At 39.1% G+C, this 25,687-nt stretch overlaps 1 protein-coding gene across 9 annotated transcripts in view; it reads left to right on the top strand.

The window, feature by feature from the left end:
- The first annotated feature begins 1,974 nt into the window (after positions 1 to 1,974).
- Nhe3 (Na[+]/H[+] hydrogen exchanger 3) overlaps positions 1,975 to 25,687 on the top strand; it is a 219,157-nt gene continuing 195,444 nt past the window's right edge. For all 9 annotated transcript variants that reach the window (XR_014441004.1, XM_083115382.1, XM_083115380.1 and 6 more), the window contains exon 1: positions 1,975 to 2,308. Coding sequence is in view for 8 of the 9 variants with exons in the window: in XM_083115382.1 (XP_082971508.1) it covers positions 2,068 to 2,308 (241 nt within the window). In the remaining variant the exon portion in view is untranslated. The remainder of the gene's footprint in view (positions 2,309 to 25,687) is intronic.

The raw sequence follows: 25,687 nt of genomic DNA, 5'->3' as shown, positions 1-25,687 counted from the left end.
TTCCCAACGGCCCCACGTACAACACCGATATTGACTGTATGCGCTACGTCACGCACTGTTACTCGCCGATTTTCAAGGATAACTTGCTGAACACGCGCGATATTCACCGGAGTGACTGCAGTTGGGCGAACGTGTCCGTGCGGTTCATTTTGCTACCAACTCCCGTCCTTCACTGAACTGTTGACACCATTCGTATACTCTTGCCCGTGACAGTGTTTGTTCACCATACTGTGCTTGCAGTCTACGCCAAATTTCAGCAGGTTTCACCTTCTCCTTCACGAGAAATTTCATTATACACCGCAGTTCCACAGAAACAGATACACTACTTGCCGCCATCTTTGTTTATACTATTCGGCATCCGCCAAATGCGTCGCAAAGGATCATGGTTACTCGCAAGGAATCATGGTCTGTCCTGCCGAAGTAATGCAGCGCTACATTGTTTCATTAATATTTTACGCACGAAAGTCCTGGTCAACCTTGAACAACCCTTGTATTATACGATATGCATATTTGTAATGTTATTAAAAGTAAAAATAAATTACTCAATTAAAATATTATTAATTACATAAAGGAAATTAATTTGTTGTCCTCCTCCATGGCCATGCGGTCTAAGGCACCTTGCTTTGGACAGTGACTGCGGGACAGCATGGGTTCGATCCCAGGTTCAGTCTCGGGAAATTTCGACCTGTGTAGAGGGCCGGTGGCAACCCACCATCGTGAGGAAATTGGGGAGCTTCGAATGAGTAAGCATAATCCGGTTGCGGAGATCTATTATAACGGCTGGGGATATGTCGGGCTGACCCCCCCGACGATTCCAATACTTGTTCCATGCTTAGAGGTAATGAAGGAAACCGTGGGAGGCAGACCGGCAGTCGGTAGGTAAGCCAAGGCCTTTCATGGGCTGTAGCGCAAAGGATTATTATAAATTAATTTGTTGCTTTTATACATATCAGATATTGTATAAGCTAACTAATTCCTTGACTAACTGGTTAAAGATGTTAATAAATTATGAAATAGTTGAAGTGGTTTTATTTTGTGTAAGTTTTTGTGTAGTTTGTGTATATGTTAATATACTAAATCAATTAGATTTCATAGTTTTTATTTTTTTCATTCTTGTTTTACTTTTATTGTGTGTATTGATGTAGATTTGTTAATGATCTCTTGAGAGAAAAAGCATTCAATACTCACTGCACAAATTTATGTGTGTTTTCGATATTATTCTTAGTAAAGTATATTTAAAATTAAAGGTAATTGCTTATCTTTTGTTTGTTATAACAAAAATTCAAGATAGTAGGTGGGTGGAAATCCCTCATCCCCCCAGGATTTCGCACCCTGCTGGAAAGAACTTTAGACAATGGATAGGGAGTGTTGAGGACCAGGGTGTGAAATCATTAAAGACTACGAACATGCGCCATATATTAAAAAAAAAATATTATTAAATACATAGAAAGGAATTCATGTATTACTTTCACATATATCAGATATTTGTAAGGTAACAAACATTTCTTTACTAACTGGTTAAAGATTTCAATAAATTACAAAATAGTGTAAATAAATTTATTAGGTTACTTCATCAGGTATATGCACAATAAAAGTAATCCAAGAATGCAAGACAAATAATGTTCTCTTGAAAGCAGTGGCTGCGGTTGGGGTATCAAATTCGCCCGTCCCCCCAGGATTTCGCACCCTGTTCAGGACAGGAGAAATATACTTGTTTTTTTTTCTTCTTACTTTGGGAGGGTCACCGTAGATGCATCCACCCGTCTGAGGGAAAGTTGTTAATCCGCCACTATTTTACTTCACACCTGAAAAGTTGGGAGGCGGGCGAGTGTCACCCCTTGCCCCCGCCACGTTACGCCTATGTACACCCAGTCACACGATCCGTTTCCCCAGCAGTATCACATAGTTCCACTTTTTACTAACAGATGGCAGCACAAGGATACAGGAATCATGTGATGCAGGTAGAACCTTGAGTCGTGTCCAGCTTAGCAGTTTGCAGAACGCTAGTCACAGTCAGTCCACTAGTGCAAAACGGTGGTGATCTAAAGAGTGCCGAGTAATGCCAAAATGGTTTTAGCGTGTGTAAACAGTGTGTTAATAGTGGTGATTCTGAGTGTTATTTTCAGTTGTTACAATGCCGAAAATACGGATATCGAATTGGATGCAAAGGCACAGAATACGCATCGCATTGATAGTTTGAATTTGCTATTGTATACGTTTTTATTGATTTTGACTGTGTTGACAATATGGTTGTTCAAGCACCGGCGTGTGCGATTTCTGCACGAAACGGGGTTAGCTGTCATTTATGGTAAGTTTTGTAACAATGTAATTATGTATTAGAATGTATCATGGATATTGGGAAGATCTGTCTTGCTGAGAAACCTTGCACCGATTTACGTTGCATTGAATCCGCCCATTTGTCATTTTGCACGTATTAAGGATATTAAGGAAATCTAAACTAAAAAGAACCATGAAAATATTAGTAAACTTTTCCCTGTTTACAGTAATGTAGTTTATATTCAAGGTATAAGTTGTTACTGTATAGCTAGTTGCTTTTTCTTCAATAACCCATAACACTGGACAGGTGAAACATGAAAAACAATATATTGTTTTAGCTTTTTAAGGCTACAAATTGTGTCTATTATTATATGATATTTTCGTGATGGTATCCCGCCGTATATTCATCAAAGGATTTCGTGCTTAGCATTAGTAACATATGTCTTGACATGGATGTTTTTTAAATGATATATTTTCGATGGGCTGGGCTAATAGAGGGAGTTATGACATTTTTGTTAATTGGTTATTCTATGTTTGTATTCTTATTAGAAAGAGCTAGCAATTGAAACCAAGCAAGAACATTTTTCAGTCTTAATTTTTGTTGCCAGAAACTGATTGCATTACTGTTTAATGACGTATGGGATGTGGCCTTTAAAGTTAGCACTGAAGTTTAAGGAGAAAAAATTCGATTAAAAATCCATGCAAACCTTTTATCATTGTCAAAACATGTTAGTAATCAAAAAATATCATAATTTTCATAAGTTGAGATTTTTTGTGCACCCTTCATATGCTGTTGTCAATGAAATGCATCACAGTTTGTCTTTACCGTTACAGATTCCGACTCTTGGGGGTCATAGCTTTTATTTCATTAGGGCAGTTATCTTTATAGTGCATTCTTGCATGAAGGAAATGCGTCATTGGCTGTTTTGAGAACCCTCTTTCAAGGTACAAAACATCATGTCATTACCCAAATTGTGTTGTATAATGGATCTATCCTGTGTTTACACAACCCACTGATTATGCACACATTCACCAAGTTAGTTTCAGTATTTGAATTATAATACTGAAAATAATTATATTTGATGGTATTAGTATGCCCGAAACGTATTTCTTCAATTTTACAGGACAAAGTACTTACCGAACTAACTTTCCGTACACTTTTGAAAGGTCGTGGGAGTGTTTTTTCTCATCGCTTAATTTATTTCGCCGGTAAATCATGTATTTTTGAAGTTTAATGTCTCTCCAATGCATGAAAGCTGTTGCCTCTATGTCCTTCCACTACGTGAATCAAATGTTGCGTGCGTTCGATGATGTAACCCCCGGTCAGTATTTCCAAGAACATAACAATTTTAACTATATTTGCCTAACCTAACCTTGTCGTGCATGGTTCGTGGGGTTTTCGAACCTAAATCAGTATCATGAAAGTAGATATTTTTCGATGAAGAAGGTTGCAACACTGCATAACCACTAATCATGGACAATGCTAGTCAAGATTTCTCTGCTAGCGAAAATGAACAAACAAGAATTACTCGACATGTTGAAAATTGAGATTATTTGCATGAAAAAAACGAAATGGCACCTTCAAGAATCCTTAGGAATGCAGAATACGTAAGTACCAATGTGAAAAAGAAGAAAATAAAGGAATTTCAGACGTTTCGGGGATACTAGACTTTTAATGGTAAAAATTTACTATCCTTCGGACACCTCTAATTTTTTCGTTTCGTCAATTTTTGACATTCATACTTACGTATCTGCTTCGCGGAACATTCCTGAAGGTGTATCAACGTTGTTTTGATGAAATTTAAACTATGTTCCCTAACCTAACAGAACTAACCTATCCACGCGACAATGGTTCGTGGGGCTAGCTATTCTCCGTCGGAGAATTAATTTTCAACGAACAACATGAATTTCAGCTATGAAACATTTCCACATCACACAAAACATCTTCCCGATGTTTGACAATGCTACAGGAACTTATTACGGTAAGTTGTTTCTTCTGTAAAAATAAATAAATGTGTCCGAAGGATAGTAAACAAGTACCGTAAAGATTTTTTTTATTGATTCATCAGACAAAAACAAACTTGGCTATTTGTTGGCAAATCAAATTAAGTTCGAACCACTTTAATGATAATGACAGTTGTTTTACTTTATATCAAAATGATCACAAGGTTTGCAGATTTCTAACATGGCCTTTAGTGGGCTGTGAGGATAGAACCATGCTCCAGCCACCTTTACTTTCCCCCCCTCATGCATGACACCCATTTATTAGAGGCTGGTTAGATCCCGGAGTCACTGTACACAATGGACGAGGGTGAGCAAATTCTGAACTAAAGCATCTGAAAAGTCAGATAACAGCAGGGGTGGCACTTGATGCACTGCACACACACCATCTAATGAAGAACAATTCAGTGACAAAAAGTAGACATTCCACAGTTTCGTAGAGTTACAGTAATTTTATGATTGTAATGTGCTATTGCTCATTCCATTGATTTTTCTAATAATACAGGGTGACTCAACAAAACTACTCAAATGTTTATTATATTTGTGTTTGGGCCACCCAGTATTTTATAATAAGTACTCCCTCTGTCCCATAATTATAGTCCGGTAAGCCAAAATGGCGACGTATTTATGTTATTTTGGATACTTGATCAGCCAATTTGTACTGATCCTTGAGTAATAACGTTGTATGACTCATTCCAGTGTTTCATTTTCTTCTTCTGTATGCACCAACGTCACAGTTTGCATATCGGACTATTATTATGGGACAACAAACAAAAGTGTACTGGACAATAATTATGGGACAGAGGGAGTATAAGAAACTGTGGACATTAATTTTTCTAAGGATGTCCCATTTTTGATGCCATTATCAAGTGACTTTTGAAGTAAATATTACTAGATACTAGATAACTATAGTTGTTGACATGTTGCTTGTGCATCCACGGACACTTGTGGTTTGTAGCAATTACATTGACTTTTAATGTAAGCTTAAAACCCAGAAGTGTTCATGACTCTACATTCTCCTTCAGTACGAGTTGAACTGTTGGAAGGGAAGCCACACAGACACTTTTGGCAGAATTTTCTTTTCAATAAAGGTGGAACAACAATGCTGAAATTAGCCCGAAGAAGAATGGTCCACATTGCATTGTTCTCACACAGGATGTGAACAAATGAGACAATTGTGTTACTGCGACAATAAGCTGTTACGTTCAATTCGATATAGTGTTAAGTTTGGCTTTAAGTCCACTTTATGCACAGGAAGCCTAATCGGGACTGGACCTCCAGTGTCAATCGGGATCCACACCATTGTGTGTCCCCACAACTCAATGCCTTGCTAACACTTTTCACCATTAGAAGTCAACTACCAACTTGGAACACTTGTGCTGCTATTCAGAGTGCTGCACTGTATATCTCGTGGATCGTGTGTGGGTGTTACAGTTACTTGGATTCCTAAAGAAAGGCATTACCTTTACTTTGCATCCCAGCAAAAAAGTTTCCTTTCAAAAAGATCTTGCTGTTACCATATAAAATCTAAACTTTAATGAGCACCGTCACAGATACTACTAAAAGAGCCATGTGTCCCATTGGTCTTCTGTACAGGTTCACGGAAATCCAAAACCAAGTATCAATCCTTTATCTCCCCTATTCTTGAATACTGCTCTCCCAGCTTGACCATGGCCTCTAAAACTAGTCCTTCCAGGGCTGATTCTGTCCTCAGCTTCTTCCTCACCGTAGAATACTTTCTCTCAGACTCCTCCATAAAACAGATATTATTTCTGCTTTGAATATCTAGTCACCACACACTCATCGTGATCAAGCAGATATGAAGATCTTGCTTAAAATCATCAATGGTAAAATTAAAACCACTACATCAGTCTCTTTTCTACAGGCTTCCTTAGTTATATAACCTGCCTGCTAATATTGTCATTTTCTTGTCAGAACAGTTTCCGACAATTGTTAGGAATGTTTCTCTAACTATTTCTTTTGTGTGCCATTTTGTATTATCTTGTTTTTTTTTATGCTCAATTTTCAGTATAAATTGGTCTTTCGGTACTATATCTGAAACTTCAGTAAACAGATAAAAGATAAATGTAACCGGTCGTGTTACATTAATATCTATATTGGTGTTTCACCACCACATATTATCTACCCTTCTCTTGTGGCATTGTTTCAACACATTTAAACACCAATGTAATTATTTTTGTTCAATTACATTATATTATAAGGTGCATTATGTCAGGTTACCTGGATGTAAGGGGTGACCCTTCCACATAGTGCACCCAGTTGTCAACCTCACTTCCACATAGTACACCCAATTGTCAACCTCACTTCCATATAGTACACCCAGTTGTCAACCTCACTTCCATATAGTACACCCAGTTGTCAACCTCACTTCCACATAGTACACCCAGTTGTCAACCTCACTTCCACATAGTACACCCAGTTGTCAACCTCACTTCCACATAGTCCACCCACCCAGTTGTCAACCTCACTTCCTTCCACGTAGTCCAACCAGTTGTCAACCTCACTTCCTTCCACGTAGGCCAACCAGTTGTCAACCTCACTTCCACGTAGTACACCCAGTTGTCAACCTCACTTCCACATAGACTAGACTAACGAGGCTCTGGCATCTGGACTTACAGCCAGTATAATCCTCTGTAGCAGAGGCGCAACCACGAATTGTAGTTGGGAGGGGGGGGGGGGGCAAGTACCAGGATAAACGTACCAATGATGATAATAATAATGCTAATAGTGATGATATAACATTATTATTGATTTGCTTTATTTTACTTCGCTTATTGTGCCACTTTTGGCTAATTTGCGAAGATGGGGATGAGTGATGACATGATGAAATTGATGAATGGACACTCACAAACAGCTATCCCAAAGCCGGGATTTCAACCCGGGACTAACATTATTATTATTAGCAGTAGTAGTAGTGCTGGTAGTATGAAAGGTGTTATTACCCTTGTACATTATGCAAAAAGGGGGTAGAAGTTGGTGCTAAAGCAGTTGTGAAGACAAGTCTTAGCTTCTCTGTTCGGTAATTTACAGTACATTACAGAGAATAATGAAAAAATGCGAGTGAAGCGAGCAAGACATTTTTGGATCCATTTCTTTTGCTGACTGAAATCAATATTAATTTAATGGGGTGCAAATAATTTTACGGGACGCCAATGCATTCTCTCTGTTACATCTTTTGTGCCTCCCCGATGGTGTAACCGTCGCCTTGTGATCAAGGGGTCCCGGGTTCGGTACACACACGTGGCACAGTGGTTCGGATCCCATTCTAAACTGTAGGTCCAGTCCCGATTAGCCTTTCTGTGCGTAAAATGGACTTAAACTACAAATCAATGAATCAATTTTACAAATTATTTTCATTTAGATCGTTCGACGACAAGGCCGACTCCCGCCGCCCCCTAGCTACAGTTCTGAACTCACGAGCAACAACATTTTACGAAAAGTATTTTTATTTGCATAAAATTTGACTTGGGCGGTAATTACCCCCAGCAGTTACAATTGGTCGTCAAAGTTTGCCTCCCCCCCCGTAGAGGTCATTTCCGTCCAAGGTTGGGGGGCTTTGCCCCCAGCCCCCCCGCTGGGTGCCCCTTTGTGACCTCAGCTTTTAACCAAGTACGAATATTTTAGTCCTCCAACATTACAGTTTTGTTACATTAATTAGTTGAATTTTAGTTATGGTAAGGAGCTGGACCCCATGTAATTTGACGGGTGAGGAATAGCCTAAGTGCTGGCGTACCCAGAATTTCAAATTCAATTAATTCAGGTTACCTAGTTATGTTCAGTCTTTCTCCACACTCAACTTACTTATTCCAATCCTCTTCTGCCCAATGGTGTCGAGATTCTCCACGCTCAAATGACTGTATTTTGTTTTGCAAAATCTGGACATTTCTTTTTTGACACAGATTACTATATTGTCTGCAAGTTTGCAGCCACCTATTTTTCATTCTCAGATGTTCAGTTGGTCGTTCATCCAGCATCCTCTGTTGTTCCAGTGCAATATCTTTGGTTTTGTGTGGCATGACCCATTCAATTATAATTTTGCACGTCCTTGTACACAATGAAGAGGGTCACAATAATTCAGGTCCCGCTTTAAACTGCAGGTTCAATCCAGATTATCTTCATTGAGTGTAAACTGGGCTTCAAAAAACTAAACTTTTTGACGTCCCTGTACAGTCATGGTCATTTCCGGGTTCTAATGATCGCATTGAAAGATCCTGGGATTGTTACCACCTAGAAGTGTTCGTGACTGTACGCCTCAAATGCTGCGTACGATACGAGGGTAGATGATAATTCCTTTGTAAGGCACCCCACCTTGGTATATCGGAGACACATTTCTTCATTTTTACAGAAGAAACTACTTACGGAAATGAGTTTCTCTAAGGTTTCCAACGTTCGTGGAGGCATTTTCTTTCATCGTGGAATCTATTTGACCGGGAAATCATGTATTTTTCAAGAGAAATATCTCACCGACGCACAAGTGCCATTGCTTTTGCTACGTGAACCGGATGCTGCATACGTTTGATGACGTAAACCCCTGTCAGTGTTTCCAACCCCCATTTTTTGCCTAACCAAACCTAACCTTATCGGAAATGGTTCGTGTGGTTATCCGTCAGCTACCCGTGTATAATGTACATACAATTTGCACACGTGACAAACACGATAGTAGATATTTTTCGGTGAAGGTTGGAAACACTGCATAACCACAGCGGTAGTGTCCGCCATATTCTGTGGTACGGAAGCGAAGAAAGGAATAACAAAAAATACTCTCTATGTGAAAAATTGTGTTTGTTTTCGTGTAAAAAGCATAATGGCACCTTGAACTATGTTCCGCGATACACAATTGGTAAGTACGAACCATGCGAAACACAAAATATCCGATTTTAATGTGTCTCCGATATGCGGAACTCTTACCACAACCTCTTTCCCTCATTGTGAAAACTGAACACTATGAGGCTCTGGCGCCTACAGTTACACACACGAACTTGCACCCCCTAGATGAAAAATTCTGGATGGACCCCTGCAGTCGGGGAAAGAAAGATCATTGCATTGATGGGTACAAAACAGGGAAGGAGGCGCCTGTAGAGTTGGTTCAGATCTCACAAAAATACCATTCCTGTGTGTGTGTAGTGTAAAAGTGACGTAAAATAAACAAAATAAAAGTAGAATAGGTTTATACTCAAAGGAATAGAAAAATAAGGAACAGCAAAATCCATCGATGTCTTCAAATTTCCCTGAAATTTTGGTATTTGACATTGAATTTTCTTTTTGGGTTAATATTCGGTCCTCACTTAGACCTGCAAGTAATAATATTCACTATATTAATCCCTATAGACAGTTTTTTGCAATATTAATCTGCCAGTGTTGCCGCATGAAAGGAAATTTCCCTCCATGTGGCAACACTGAGACTAATATTGCGAAAAACTGCCTATAAGGGTTAATGAAGTTATTATTATTTCACTGAGAAAGGAATATAATTACAACGGGTTTCCATTTGTCACTGCTTCATGGCGAACTGACAATAGATCTCCTCGGTGACCTACTTGTCTGTCATTATCTTTTAAAAAAAATGCTGCTTTGCAGGTATCTTATCGTTTGCTTTACACAACCTTGTTTTTGTTAGTAATATTCCAGTGCAGTTGCTTAAGGTTTGTGTTGTGGAAGAAACACAATTGAGAGCAACCCGCGAAATTGTGTTGGATTTTTACCATTAGCGGCGATTGGGTGCCAAACAGTAGCGTGCGGTGACCATTTTTTTTTCAGTCCAGTTAAATTTACTAACACAGCAGCCTAGTTGTAAAAGTATTACTTGAGCTTTACGTCTCCGTGATTGCTGAAATGTATCATTAAAAAAAAAATAACCTTTACCATAATTAACCCCATAAAATTGTCTGTAATGCATAACATGGGTAAACATTTATCGTTATTTTATCAGTTCGATAAATACCCACACAGACCATCGATATACATCGAATTTTTTTGCCGGCGACTCCACACCTTTTATCCATGTTTGTTTTTACTTGGCACATTTTTTTACGCCTTAGTAACATTATCCGCATTCTGAATGCTCATGCTTAAGGTTTAAAAAAATATCCACATAGACAAAGTTAATACCCAGTGTAAGATTCATGCATCTTTGTACAAAGCGTCCAAAGTCTCGGTTGCGAGACTTTTTGAACATCCTGTATTTAAATATTACAGTTCTAGTTGCATATTTTTTCTCTGCTTCGTACCATGTTATACTACCAAGTCATCTTCATAAAACATATTAGTTTTGTATTCGGTAAAGAAATGTCATGAACCATGTGGATGTTGGATGCCAAATATTAAAAATAAAAATGAAATTTCTTGTCGGTAGGACGTCTGACTGCCACGTAAGAGGCGCGGGTTCGATTCCTGGGATGTGTGATCTAAGGTCGGAATTTTTCCGTCGTCGTCGCTGCATGTAGCGGCTTCGGGGTTCACTCAGCTATTTGTGTAATATAGTAGAATTAAGTATTTGCACGCTTCAATAATCAAGTTTTCTTCTCGATGTTTTACCGAAGTACACCTATTGGTAAAAAATCACCCTTAAGGAGATTTTGTCAGTAATGTTTACCTCTTGAGTACTTTCCACCCCTGAGAAGAGCATGGTAATATCTCATGTGAAGTCGAGAAATTTCGCTTTCCATTTCCCCTTTTCGGTTTTGAAGTATTTATAAATAAATAAATAAATAAATAAGAAACTTGTTGACGGTTACGAGGCTTATTTCATCTATTGCCGCATCCTGAAAACTAAACTCCGGATGTTTTTATGTCAAGTTGAAACGAGTTAGAAAAAAAATCGCTGTTCCAAGGAAATAATGCCCAGTGGCGCTGTAGTCGCAAGCCTCATAGGCACGAGAAGAAAGAGGAGAAAACAAATGACTGTGTAATTTAGTTTGAGAGTTTGCCGGGGGCATGAAGGCACGCAAAGGGTGTTGAAGCAGTCTCTTACCATGGGGTAGTTGGGTAGGGGTTAGGAGGCTACCCCCCAGAACCAGGCATTAGCTTCCCCAAACACATGCGACATATCCACAAAATTATTAAGACAAACTACTCAAAACATTATAAAATTCATCACAAAACCTCCATGTGTTACATGTGAACACAGGAGCCCAATTAATATTATAATATATTAAATGTATACCTTATTTTTTCTAAAAGAGAAATGTATTAAACAAATTTGCAACCATTTGTAATAGTGTATTTATTCCTTTCATGAAAGTGATACTCGACATCAACATAATTCCATTTCTTTTGGAAGAGATGATGTAGGTGTCACCTGTGTGTCAAGGAGAATGCCCGTGATGATTCTCGTAATGGATAAAAGCATGGATAATGTTATGGGTATAACTAGGGGCCTAAAAGAAACGTCTATGAATATTGTTAGCCCCCCTCCCCTCCCACAAGTGGACGGGCGAAACTCCGCCTATGAACCTCCAACATTATCGACGTCACATCGGTACTGACGACTGCAAAAGCTAGTTTTTCTTATTCAATGAATCATTGTGTCGCGGCTTTCTTTTGCATGTGCTCAGATGGGCAAAATAAGTTGTCAACTGCTTTGCTTGTCAGTGAGTAAGAGCAGCGTACTTATGTCATACTGTGTGATTAGATAACTGAGGGATCTGTACCGCCAGCTGGTATCGTACTTGGTTGCACGCCATTGTTATTACTCTCTTTTTTGTTATTATATGTAGCCCTACACGTCATATTTCCGTAGAGATCTCTGCAGTAATTGCGTAATGCATGGGGCCTTGGATTAAAATACCAAGTGCAGGATGCTTGTGATTTATTAGTTAACTACTGTAGTTTCGTTTTGGACTCGAGAATACTCCTTCAGCCGTAGTGCGATTGTTTTCGTAATGTGTCTGACTGTACCTCGTGTGCGAGTTACATATTCCAAAGCTTCCAATCACGTAAGGTGGAACCTAGCAGAATGCTGACGTCATGGCCTAAACCTCGTCTGAATGGGGCTGTTCATTGGCAAACTTTTCAAATGGCGGCTCGTTGTGCCCCATAAGAAATTTGTTTGCCACAAGCTTTACATGAGAGTGCAGTGGAATAGCTTTTCAAACTTTTTTTTGTATCGAAGGCAAGAACTTCTCGTGTAAATCTATAATGAAAGTGTGTTTACTAAACCTTTAAGTTCATATAGAAAGCCATAAGTTCCCGAAAATGACATTCTCCTGAGCCTAAGAATAAATACAGTGCCTTTAACGGTCAAGTCCTCCGCGGAGTGGCGGCAAGCGCACCTGGCAGCGAGAGCTCGTCTGCCGGCAAACTGGAAATGTAATGAAATAAGATCGTACAATTATACTGCAGGAGGCCTTAGAAAGAGCGTTTCGCGGGCTAAATTTTTAACAGCAGACGTCGCTCGCACACTATTGCCGATACTCTCATGTCGTCTGCTCCTCAGCCAAACAAACAGACCGAGGTAGCAAGAGGCAGAAGGGTGCAGCGAGCTAGCTATGGCAACCGGGCTCGCTCATTCGCGGACTTGATTGGTTCTCGCAGACACACCCCCATATTGTCTGCTGCAAGCCCGCGAAGCGATCTTTTTAAGGCCTCTTGGAGTATAGATGGACAGTTACAATTAGAACAAACACGTGCGTTGGAAATGTTCTGTATCCACACATTTAAGGCAACTTTTTAGCAATTTTTCACTAACACGTATCAGTTTCTCTTCCGAAATTGCTTCAGTTTATCACCTGATATTTTCTTTCAATTCTTCTAATGTATGGTTTCAGGTTTAAAAGCTTGGTAGCTCGCCACGCAGACGACTTAAAAATGTCTTGTTTCTTGTGCAAGGCTCCTGGGAGATTTTTTAGGATTATGTTCCTAAACGTCTGGCAATTCTGCTACGAAACGCCTATAACTTCTTTCCCTACAAGAATTCGTAATGACTAAAGAGTTGTACATAAAAATTTGTTTTAAATTATACGGATAGCGTGGCATTATTAGACTGCAGAGAAGCACCAGTATCTAATACGTAAAGTAGAACAAAACAATCTAAAACACATGGAAACACCTTAACAAACACGTGCAAACTGAACGCCAGCCATCTGGATACTGAAGCACTGACGCGTCCAGTGCCAAGGTCAGCGTACAGATGTAAACCTAAATGCCGGCAGATGCTCTCCCACCGTCGCTCCGCGGACGACTCGACCATGAAAGGCATTGTATATGTGAGCGCAACATCAGGGGTCGAACGAGCTAAATATCATATGTTTATGCACAAAGAGCTTTAAACTTGACGTCATTTTGGTCGTCCATAGCTGCCATAGGTGCGGAATTATTATTAGTGCGGTCGGAACGCCGGAAAATATTTCACTTCCGGCGGAGAACGTGCCTTTTCGGGGGCGGATACTACATTAATTCCCAAACTTAAAACGCTCCAGACCCCAAGTTTTTAAGCCCTCGTTTGTCTGTAATGGCGTCTTCAAAATGGCGGTTGTGACGAAAATTTTAAACCTGAAACCTGGTAGTTTATTGCAATTTTTTATCATTCATGACATCTTATTTTCACCTAATTTGCAGTTTATAACTGTATTATGATATTAAGAAATAAAAAAAACTTTATCAAATAATATTAGATATGGCCGCGAAAAGTCTAAAAATAACCCTTTCAGCTATTTGATCGCGTTTTGAATCAAACCTTATGTTTTAGATGTGCCAGAACTTAACAGTAGCATCGAAATTAGTGTCATACTAAGCCCATGAAATAATATTAGTTCAATTTTTGACAATTTGTATATGTACAGGGTGTTTCAAAAGTCTTGACACTATAGAACAAGTGCGTTATTAGTGAAGATTGCGAAAAATGGAAAGAGGGAAAAGTTGTTTGAAATATGAGGTTTTCAATATAATCTGCTTTAATTTTCAAAGTAGCATGCACCGTTGAGACTGTTCGCTGGTACGAGCCTCAATGAGAACTGACATTGCCTTGTTGCAACGTTCTTCGTCCTAATGGGGGCACTTACATTATCGCAACACTGTACTGTACTCGGTAAATTGAGAATGTTGACGCAAAATTAAGAGGCAAAGTAAGAAGTGTCTGTCTATGTGTGTGTGTACAGAAACACACAGGCACACAACTACAACATCTGTAATTGTGGCTAATGTTATCTGAAATAGATGTTGTTCATTAGGGCATAGTGATATGAACAAAGGATAAAATTTCGAAACGAAAATGGTCTTAATTTTTCTCTTCTAATCAGGGTAGATCACCACTAAAACATATTTGCGCTCAGACAACATCTTCTGTTGGCGCAAACCGAAAATACCAACAATAATGACGATTAAGAGGGTAAAGGTTCACGCAGACTTCGCCTTCGGTGTCCTCAATGAATAAGGAAAGACATCTGGTACTGTTCATCAATAGGAAGCGAACAGTGGAGTGGACCAAAACCAGCAGGAAAACAATACTAAATATGTAATGATTCGCGTGTTACGGGTTGCAATCTTCCGTCATTACGCTGTTTCTCCTCCAGACGCATCTTACACACCCAAAGGGGCAGTGGCACGCATGGAGGGCGGCGATATCCATATCCAATCTTTAGTCCCATTTTTGGATATACTCTCGACAACTGGGGACCTTAACCTCTGCTGGTTACGCTATCTTTCCTTGTCCCAACACCTACCTTCGATGAGGTGTCCTCTACCGTCACTGTCCGGTGGTCATATAGGGCTGTTGTCAAGAAGGAGCCCCAATTCTCGTAGCTTAACTTCCCCAAAATTCTGTTTGTCATGCATTTTCTAAGGAGGCACAAAATGGTTTACACCTAAGTTAAACTGCATGCCATAGCTGTGCATAAACCGGACTTGAAAATAAAATAAAATTATTGGGGTGCAAGAATAAGCCTAATGAATGGGTTGTCTGCTGGCATGATACTGCGTACTTTCATTTTGGTATGTTTCCGACAGATAGAATAGACCGATTTTCTTCATATTTGACAGCTAATTGAGGCCTCCTAATCACGAATCTGAAGTTAAAAGTTGTCGGAAACGTTTAGAAATTACAAAATAAGCGAAAATAAGGCGTTAGTTTTCGGAATGGAAACCGTAGATTTTCGCGAATTTTTTTGTTTCACAAGGATATATATATATATATATATATATATATATATATATATATATACACATATATATATTCCTGATACTACCACGACACCAAATTTTAACTACGTTTGCATAACCTAACCACACGTCAATGGTTCGTTGGGCTAGCGTCAATGGTTCGCAATTATTTTGGAATTTCTAGACGTTTCCGACAAATTTTAACTTCAGATTCGTCATTAGCAGGCCTCAATTAGTAAGTATGTCAAATATGAAAAAAATCGGATAGGGGTCCGGTCATCTTAAGTCATACCGGTTGTTTTCCTCTATGACGTGTGTTCGCTGTGAAAATTTGTCACTGCTCAAAAACCCTACGTGCACTAACCGGAGTTCAGAAAGACCTGGGCCGAAAATGGTTTCTTTGGCGACAAATCTTTTGCACGAATGACGTAAGCAGAACCATTAATTTTTTTGTCTAATTGCTCAACGTACGCACTAGGAATTTGTTTTATCTAAACTGACTTTTTCTGCTTTTTTTCTCTGGCTATTAGCTATCATTATAGGGATTATTACTTTCTTATCGCTAACGGCTATCAGGCATTTATTGTGTCCTTCGTTGAAACAACAGGGAAGTTATGGCATAACAGTTTGTCGTTTAACTGCTTCGTTCTTGGCATCATTGTTGGTCGTAGATTGACAGGGTCGTATTTGAAGGGGAATTCCCCCTCTAGTTACTAATTTTTGGTACTTTGCGTGGGACACTATATGTATAATTTATATATACAGGGTGTTAAATGATGGTCATAAATAAAACCAGAGATACATCGCGTCAAACCCAGACAAAAGTTCCTCTTCCACTTTTCCAAGAGATGCTCAGTGTCGGAGCTAGACACCACCGAAAGTGTGGGAAAGTACAATTCACACCTCTGTAGGACAAGTACTATGGCAGTTAGAAAGGCGGTTCCAAAGAAATCATGAAGGAAATGAATCTTATACGCTCTACCAGAAAGGACCATGGGAGATCTGTGGACCTATGCGGTAGGGACTACCCCATAGAAAATGGGGTTCCCCGTAGAAGGAATACGTGAAAGGGGTATCTGAGGAAGCAGGTGGACGTCAATGACATGATATCCAGATACCATTCACAATTACGGAAACACGATAGACGAAACCGGAATAATTTTAGCATGGTTGCCTTTGCCGGAGGGGCAATGGGCATATGTAAATGCAAGCAAAATGCTCGTTGGCATTTTATGAACAAAAGTAATACAGAAGTATTGGGAACACCCTAGGGAACAATGTAATTTATTTTTAATGTTTTTATAAAAACTTTCACAGTTGAAAAAATCGAAAAGAAATAGAGGTGACGGGCCTGTGAAGACCCCCGCCTCGGATAAGCAAGGCTAATGGTTCCATCAATCACTTTCAAAGATTTGACGACAGTCATGGATAGAACTGATTTGGTGCACATCCAATCCGTCGGAAGCGAATCTTGCTGCTAATTGCGTGAAGAACATTCCCAAATTAACATATCGAAAGGGACCGAATGATACGCAAAGTATGTTTCGTATGCGTTTTTTCCACATTAAAAGTCTCATTGCGTGATGAGTGTATGTTCAAGGACGGAAGTGTGCTTTTTCCATGCGCTTCCTGGTAACGTCTGCTGTCGCTGTGGCAACCTTGGTGCTTGAATATGGCTTTGCTTCGATTACCTTTAAAATTTGAGTGTAGTATTTAATTTTAAAGACGAGAGTAATTCAACCATGAGGCGAATTAACGGGGTCAAGTTCCTTCTTTCCTCTTAGTTATGGCGTGTTTATCCTCCTCCCCCCACAAGAGCCGCGGTGGTCTAGCTGACCCACCCAGGGAATCGAACAGGGGTCTCCATGGTTTAAAAGGCAATAGTTATCTCCACCGATGCACTACAAATTAGTCGGCTCTTTATGTGATAAACCAGGGAACATACATACGAGGGGAGTTCAACAATTATTGTCCCTAACATAGACGGAATAATCCGAAACAACTGAATTTTTTTATCTGTCATGTATAACTCTTTGAATGATTACACACAAAATTTCAGCCATGTAGGGTCTATAATGTTAATGTTATGTTTTTCAGGACAAGGTGAGCCCTGACTGAGAAAATGAAAAAAATCGAAGTGAGAGCCGTCATTAAGTACTGCTTCAGCCTTGGGAAAAAGTGAAAGTCACTCAGGGCAAGATCTGGAAAGTGGGAGGGTGCTCGATTAGTTCACAACGGCGGCGGGTTGAGACATCCCTCTGCGTTTATCCTTGATTGCATCCCTCACTTTTGGAATCAATTGCGAATAATAGTCACCTGTGACTACCTGGAGGTAGTCAATGAACAATACTCCCTTGGCATCCCAAAAAATGGTGGCCATAAGCTTGCCAGCTGATGGCATTGTCTTGAATTTCTTGGGAGAATCATGGTGCCGCCACTGCATGCTTTGATGTTTTGATTCAGGGTCATAATGGTGTACCTAGGTTTCATTTACGGTCACACATCTACCAAGAAAGTTACCAGGATTTTCTCTTATACAAGGCCAAATTTGTCTCTGAACAGCGGTCCTTAATGACGGCTCTCACTTCCGATTTTTCCATTTTCTCAGTCAGGGTTCACCTTGTCCTGAAAACATAACATTAACATTATAGACCCTACATGGCTGAAATTTTACGTAATCATTCAAAGAGTTATACATGTCACACAAAGAACTTCAGTTGTTTCGGATCATTCCTTCTACGTTAGGGACAATAATTGTTGAACTCTCGTATTTATGTACGACGGTCATTCGGAAAAATAGCTTTGAGTTGTCTCTTTCAGTTGTACATAATAGAAACTCTCACAATGTCCTGGTGTTTCTTTTATACCCAAACGGAAGTTACTTTCCGAATGACCCTCGTATGAAGCTGAAATCAGTTATATTTTGTATTGTCTGTGCGCATGATGGCATGTACACTCGAAAATTTCAGTTTTTATTTGCCATATTTGTACATATATTAGGTTTTGGCTCATTTTTTAGTTTTTTACATATGATTTCCATATTTTAGAACATTTCTTCTCAACATATACTCCATTCGCTCAATAACTACATGTCCCCGTGTGACCGAAAGAGTTGGGTGATTTTCTTGCGAATAACTGACACTCCCATTACTTCTTACGATATTGAACGCAGTTTGAGTCAATATAATCCATCTCAAGAGACAACAGAAGGAACGTTCGAACACTTACAACAAAATTATGTTATTCATTGTTGTGGAAACTGAAAATTCTGGCATATGAAGCATTTGGGGTTGAGACTGAATTGTGCCATTTCCAGGTACTAATCTATTTTTATTACATAGTAGACTGCCTTGGCGTGTTGTGTATCTCACTTCCGTGCACTGCTACTCAGGCTTCTTTCAGCACACAACGATAAGGCGCTAACAGAACGTACTATCGACATTGACTATTGGCTGCCAAGGTGACATGTCTTTTCCACATTCTTCGTATGCCTGTCAGTATGTGTCGTCACACATAACTGCCAGGTGTTATCGCACCAAGTCACCTCAAAGTAAACTTCACCGAAAGTATTTCAAGTTTGCTGGAGGAAAATTAAATTTACCACAATTAATTACTTAATCCATCGCCAAAGATTTCGGTTATATAATATTGTGCTTTTAAATTGACCGTATTTTTTATCCATTGCTTAGTTAAGTTATACTAGCAAATGTTTTTATAATTCACGAATCAACAGGGAAAGAGCAAAATAAAAACATAATACAAAATCAACAGAAAACACTGAAAAATGCCAAATGAAATCAATGTTTTCTGGTTCTGACTGAAGGGAAACAGACTGCTGTCAAGTTTGGGATTTTCTTCAAGGCCTAGAAAAAAAATATAATTTTTCATCAACTTCCTAGCACTATTCATTCATTCATTCATTGTTTTCTGCCTAATTGGCAGGTTTTTCACTGCAATCTACAGCTTTCCCTATTCTCCGCCTTACGCTTCGTAATAGCATACGACCCAGTTAATTTAATATCATCCATAAGCTGATATCTCTTTCTTCCACGGACTTTTCCTCCTTCAACCATTCCCTCCAAGGCATCCCTTAGCAGGCAGTTCCTTCTTAGACAGTGTCCTAACCAGTTTCTTTTCCTCCTCTTGATGGTCTCAAGTATAGATCTTTTTCCACCAACACTTTTCAGTACGGCTTCGTGTCTTACCTTGTCCGTCCATTTTACACGCTCCATTTTTCGCCATGTCCACATTTCAAAAGCTTCGAGTCGTTTCTCTTCATTTCTTCTCAACGTCCAGGTTTCTGCACCATATAGTGCTACACTCCACACAAAACATTTCACTAATCTCTTCCTTAGACCTATGTCCATGGGTCCACAAAAACATTTTTTCTTCTATTGAAACCTCCTTTTGCTATTGCGATTCTCATTTTCACTTCTTGTATGCAGCTCATGTCACTGCTTATAGTGCATCCGAGGTACTTGAAGCTATCCACTTGCTGGATTCTTTCACTGTTTGCTCTGAATTAATATTCCTTGGTTTCCGTCCTATAACCATTGCCTTTGTCTTGTTTACATTAATCTTCATCCCATACTGCTCACTGCTGCAGTTTAACTCTTCTAACATACTATTTATGGTTATTTCATCCTCAGCGAATAATGCCATGTCATCAGCAAATCTTATGCAGTTTATTCTTCTTCCTCCTAATTTGACACCTCCTGTGCCCTGGAAACAAGTTTTCACTATATCTTCTAAATAGATATTAAACAAAGTAGGCAATAGGCAGCATCCTTGTCGTACTCCTCTTCCAATTTCACAGCCTTCTGTCATTTCGTCTCCTGTTCTCACTTTAACTCGTTGATTCATATATAAGTTGCTTAGAAGTCTCCTCTCTTTCCAATCTACCAGAATTTTCTTCAGAATTTCTGAGAGTTTAACCCAATTCACTCTATCAAAGGCTTTCTCCAGGTGTACAAATACTACAAACACCTCCTTTCCTTTCTCTAAATATCTTTCCCCAATGGTCCTCAGTAAACCAATTACATCCCTTGTACCTCTCCCTTTCCTGAAACCAAACTGTTCTTCCTCTAACTCGCCACTGACCTTCGAGTATAGGCGTCTGTTCAGAATTCTTAGAAGAATAGCTCCCACTATACTTTTTTTTTCCAGAATTATTATTGAAAGTTGAAATTGTTGCTTATTGGCAACACTGTAGATGGATGGTGTGTGTGTCTTGACTGGACTACTTTCATGGCGTTAGCTTTAGTCATGACTAGAGCCCGAATTGGTATGTAATTGCATATTTTATTCCTTTCTACATACATACCTTGAACAGGGAAATGTCAACGAATTATATAACTGACAAGATTTGTTTTATGTTACATATTTTTACATATTTACCAGGATATTACATGTTTTACATATTTGCTAATTTTACATATTTCGGTAATTTTTTCCTATATTGATCCTTCTTCCTTTATTTTCTCTCTCTGAAACATGATGTAGAAAATTTGTAGCTCATGTGATGTCATATTTTCTAATCAATGAGATGCATAGTACTTACGGACACCTAAAATGGACTGCCAAGACATGCTGAAGACCAAGAAAAAAAATACCGGAACTTTTATTTATTGAAAGATGCTGGAGTTTCTCCGCCTCCCCTCCCCTTTTCTGGTTACATATTTTCGTTTCGCTTTTAGATTTAGGCAAAGCACCTAGAACCTTGGCATCGGTGGACAAGATAGCTACTTTCCTGTACGTAGCGAGTTACACAATATGTTCCCTTGTACAAATAGTACATGTAGATCTGAATTTCATTAGATTGTTCTTTCTGTAGATTTTTGTTTTTTTACAATTTGCTCTCTTTGCCTCAATGCAGTGTGAATCCTAAATATGTATACGTTACTGCGCTTTTTTGAGTTTATAAACTTGATACAAATTTTAATTTGATCAACTTATGTCCTTAAAATTATGTTGATTATTTTCATATAAAATAAATACCTACAGAATTATTGAAATGCTTGGATATTCGATTATTATTAATACATATTTAGCTACATATCCTTTTGATAATACATATTTAGGTACATATTTTATCAATTACTAGCTGATTACCCAGCGTTGCCCGGATATTTATTTATCGCAATCTTGTATTAGACAGGAAAATAACGAATTCTAACTATAGTGTAAACTGTAACTAATTTTCAATGTGATCGTGAATGTCAACAATTAGCTTAGCGACTCCGAAAACTATGTTTGGACACTAATCTAGGTCATTGTGGCATTTTATTTTTCACCCCCCTCTCACCCCCCATGCCGATAGGTGCTGAACTTGGGAGTGTCACGAAAACTATGGATTCCATTCGCAACACAGCCTGAATGTTAGACAACCCGAGAAACACTATCGTTGTGCGTATTGTGTAGAAGCACGGATGTCTGTCTGTTTGTGCGGAATTTAATATCGGTGGTTCTCGAGAATTTTTGCATGTCACCCCTTCCCACCCCACCCCTAGGGGTGCCAGGGTTGTCTTACCCCCACAGTACTTCTTTCCAGATCGCAAGTGATACGTGTACCAAGTTTGGTTGAAATTGCTCCAGGCGTTCGAGTTATATATGCCGGAACAAACAAATGTACACCCACGCACATACATCCATTTTTATATATATATATATATATATATATATATATATATATATATATAGATCGTTACGTATTTATATACAGGGCTCGAAAAATCCCGGTCAGCCTGGTGACTGTGATCTTATGCTGTAATATGTACGAAATTTTGATGATTCTAAGTTCAAATTGCAGTACAGCGTAAGTTAGTAAATGATTATTTTTTTTATCAACGTTGTGAACATTCCATGGAGTCCGTAACAATTTCTTACCCTTTGTCCCCCAAGACCCCATTTCCTGCTTTCTCAAATGATTTAGCGATGTTTTGAATACCGTGATACTCAGCACCTTATACAGAGTGTTTCAAAAGTCGCACAACCCAAACTTTGGAAATGTATATCATGAAAACCGTAAGAGATATTTACACCGGGGTTTCTGCATTATGCAGCCTCATCCATTGAGATATTTTTCAATGATTAAAATTATAACCCCGTACAGAAAATTATATAAATTAATAACTGACGGAAAGCAGCATTCAATTTTTTTCCAGAAATGAACTTCTGAGTAAGAAAAATATGTAAGAAATTATCGAAGGGTCATAATTAGACATTTGATGACTGATGCCATGTCAGTCTGTCATTTGCGACCAATATTGGTCATGTGCAACATTTGATGACTTTTTGATTGACGATTTTATGAGTTGAGTGAAAAGTGCAATTTTTGGGACATATCTCCGTATATGGCAACACTAGCAGGTCGAAATATTGCCAACAGTCGCATGCGACATGTGTCTAAGTATTGGCTATACGGTTACGTGAAAAATCGTAAATCAAGATTTTGTGCCGAAATTGGACTCTCTTGAGAGAATCGTAGACTGCCCCTGGTTGAATTCTCTTCGCTCACTGTGCCTGTTTTTTTTAAAAAATTGATTCAGCATGGCGTATTCATTGGAGTAGTGCGTGTGCATCGCTGAAGAGTATTTTACTACTCATTCTTACACTCATGTGCAAGAGGTTTTCCAATAAAAATGCCCTGCTTCTGCTGTACCTCACAAAGCAACTGTTTTACAACCAGTCAAACACCAACAGATGATCCCACAATTTTTTTAAGAGTTGGTATTTATTGTTGAAAATCATCTCTCAGATGTTTTCAGCAAATTAACAATGTTTTTTTTTAAAATAATGTAATTGCTTTTATTTAGATAAATGCTAACATAAATTTATGAACCCAGTGATAGCCTACAGGATTAGCTTAGTGCAGAAACCCTGTGTGAATATCTCTTACGATTTTCATGATATACATTTTTCAAGTTTGGATTGTGCGACTTTTGAAACATACTGTAGTTTGCACAATTGGTAGTAGGTGGTTTCCTGGCGCCTGATATTCAGAGCTGGCGCCTGATATTCAGAGCTGGCGCCTAGCTTTGAAGAAAAAATTTCGAGCGCTGTTTATATACATATTTTGTACTTACATAAAAATCCGTGTTCTAGTCATGACTGTGTTGGCTTTTTGTATAATGCCCTGTCTAGGCAGTACAATGACCTCTTTTTTGTGCACGACGTGGTGGAGGAGATTTTAAGCGAAGGTGACAAAATATATTGTCGCAGGTGTTGTGAAGACAAGCCCCCATACATTCCCCTCCCCTGCCCTAAAAGATTCGTGTTGCGACAGTTAATTGTGAAACATTGTTGACGTAACGCCAGCCTGAATCGATCCGTGTCCCTCATTGATTTCTCTCTGAACATCAAGCAGGAATTTGCTGTTCAGGTTGGGTTCCTGTGGAAACTGCTCTGTGGTGGACTTTCCTCGAAGTAAAAGCATTTTTATTCGAGCCTTAAAAGTAACGAGTTACTTTTCTGTCGTCTACAATGCGTGTGTACAATCACCGGCAATACAAATGAGACTCCTAGATCCTGAAATACTCTCTTTCCAGCAGGACGTCTCGCGTGTTGCCTAACTGTACGGCGGTGATAGAAGTTGCCATTGACCTTAGAGTTAAACAACATACATAACGTAACGCCTTGCTGAGAAGCGATTATTTCAGGATGTAGGTGTCGCATTTGTATTGCCGGTGAGTGTACACTCACTCCTGTTCACATAAAGTGGCACAGTTTATGGGTTTAACAGTTGAAGTATGTGCCACTTTCCCTGAACAAGAGGGATATTTTCTTCAAGAATTGAATCATTATCTACAACCAATTGTGATTTATTCAAAGAATGAGAAATATAATTTTGATATATTTTTTATCGTCAAAAAAATAATATTCCTATTGACCCTCACAATAGGAACCTTCCTTTCTATTTCTTCGCCTCTGCTTCTGCTCAGTTATTAATTTTTAAAATACCCAGGGCATGTAACATACGACACCCAACCAGGAGACGCGACAGCATTTTGGTACGACGGTAATCAACATATGTTTTGTTACAGAAGAAAAGAAGTAAGTAGCACATACTTTTATATGCAGTACACAAAAATGTGAAGATAATTTTGTGTATACGAGACGGATAATTTTTTTCAGCATTCGAGACACAGACTTTTTTTCAGCATTCGAGACCGAGACTTTTTTTCAGCATTCGAGACGGAGACTTTTTTTTCAGCATTCGAGACGGATACTTTTTTCAGCATTCGAGACGGATACTTTTTTCAGCATTCGAGACGGAGACTTTTTTTCGGCATTCGAGACGGAGACTTTTTTTCGGCATTCGAGACAGACTTTTTTTCGGCATTCGAGACAGACTTTTTTTCGGCATTCGAGACGGAGACTTTTTTTTTCAGCAATCCAAAGCTGACAACGGCAACACACACTAAGAATGGCATTGGATATATCGAGAGTTCATTTCAGGTAATGTGCCTAAGAGCCGACAGTGCGTAAGAGGCGAATCCCCTTATATGTAACGACATCACGAAATGTCCCCGAGCGCGGAATTGCTCACGAACGCATCTTTCCAAATTAATGTCTCACTCGCTAATGAAGGGCGCCTTTACTGCCGGGCGAATTTGCGCCTTCTTTTTTTTATTTTCAAATCCCAGGTCGACGTGGCTCCGAATCTCATTACTTTTCCCTGCGCATTTACGGTAACGAGATTCACCACAGTAAGCTCCAGGTGGAAGGACGTAAGAGATCTAGTTTTAATGAAGCCCCCCCCCCCCTTTCCCCCGTTGAAACTCATTTCCCGCGTTTACTTCGACACTACTGCAGGGGGTTTCTTATTCTTTCGTAGCTACCTCGTCTGTACGCTGCCGAGCAAATGAAGAATTAATTGATGGGATTTTAATGTGTTCGAAAAGAGCCGCTACAGGGTGTACACAAAAAATTGTACAAAATTCAATTTTTAAATTACTGGCGGGGTCTAAGGGTGACCTTTCTGAGAACACTCAAATGGCAACCTTCGTTCCATGGACTGCATTTGCAGACGGCTCTGGCGTCTTGCCTTACAGCCAGTAGAATACTCTGCTGGCTTGTGTTGTGTGCCAGTATTTCAAGTCAGTCAGCAGAAAAATAAAGGCTCTGCAAGAGGCTACACCAGTAGCTAATTCCCAAAGTGTGCGCCGATAAAGGTTCCAATATTTTCACTGAAATGACACTTATTTGTTAGTTTATACATGGATTTAGTACTTTTTAAAAATGTTTCTGAATTTGAAATATGTGTTTCTTTTTTAACTTAAGGCAAGCAACCTCG

The sequence above is a fragment of the Lepisma saccharinum genome, chromosome 30 (genome assembly GCF_977018435.1).
Source record: "Lepisma saccharinum chromosome 30, izLepSacc3.1, whole genome shotgun sequence".
NCBI lineage: Eukaryota > Metazoa > Arthropoda > Insecta > Zygentoma > Lepismatidae > Lepisma > Lepisma saccharinum.
The sequence above is the reverse complement of the archived record's forward strand: the minus strand, read 5'-3'. Positions and strand labels throughout refer to the sequence as shown.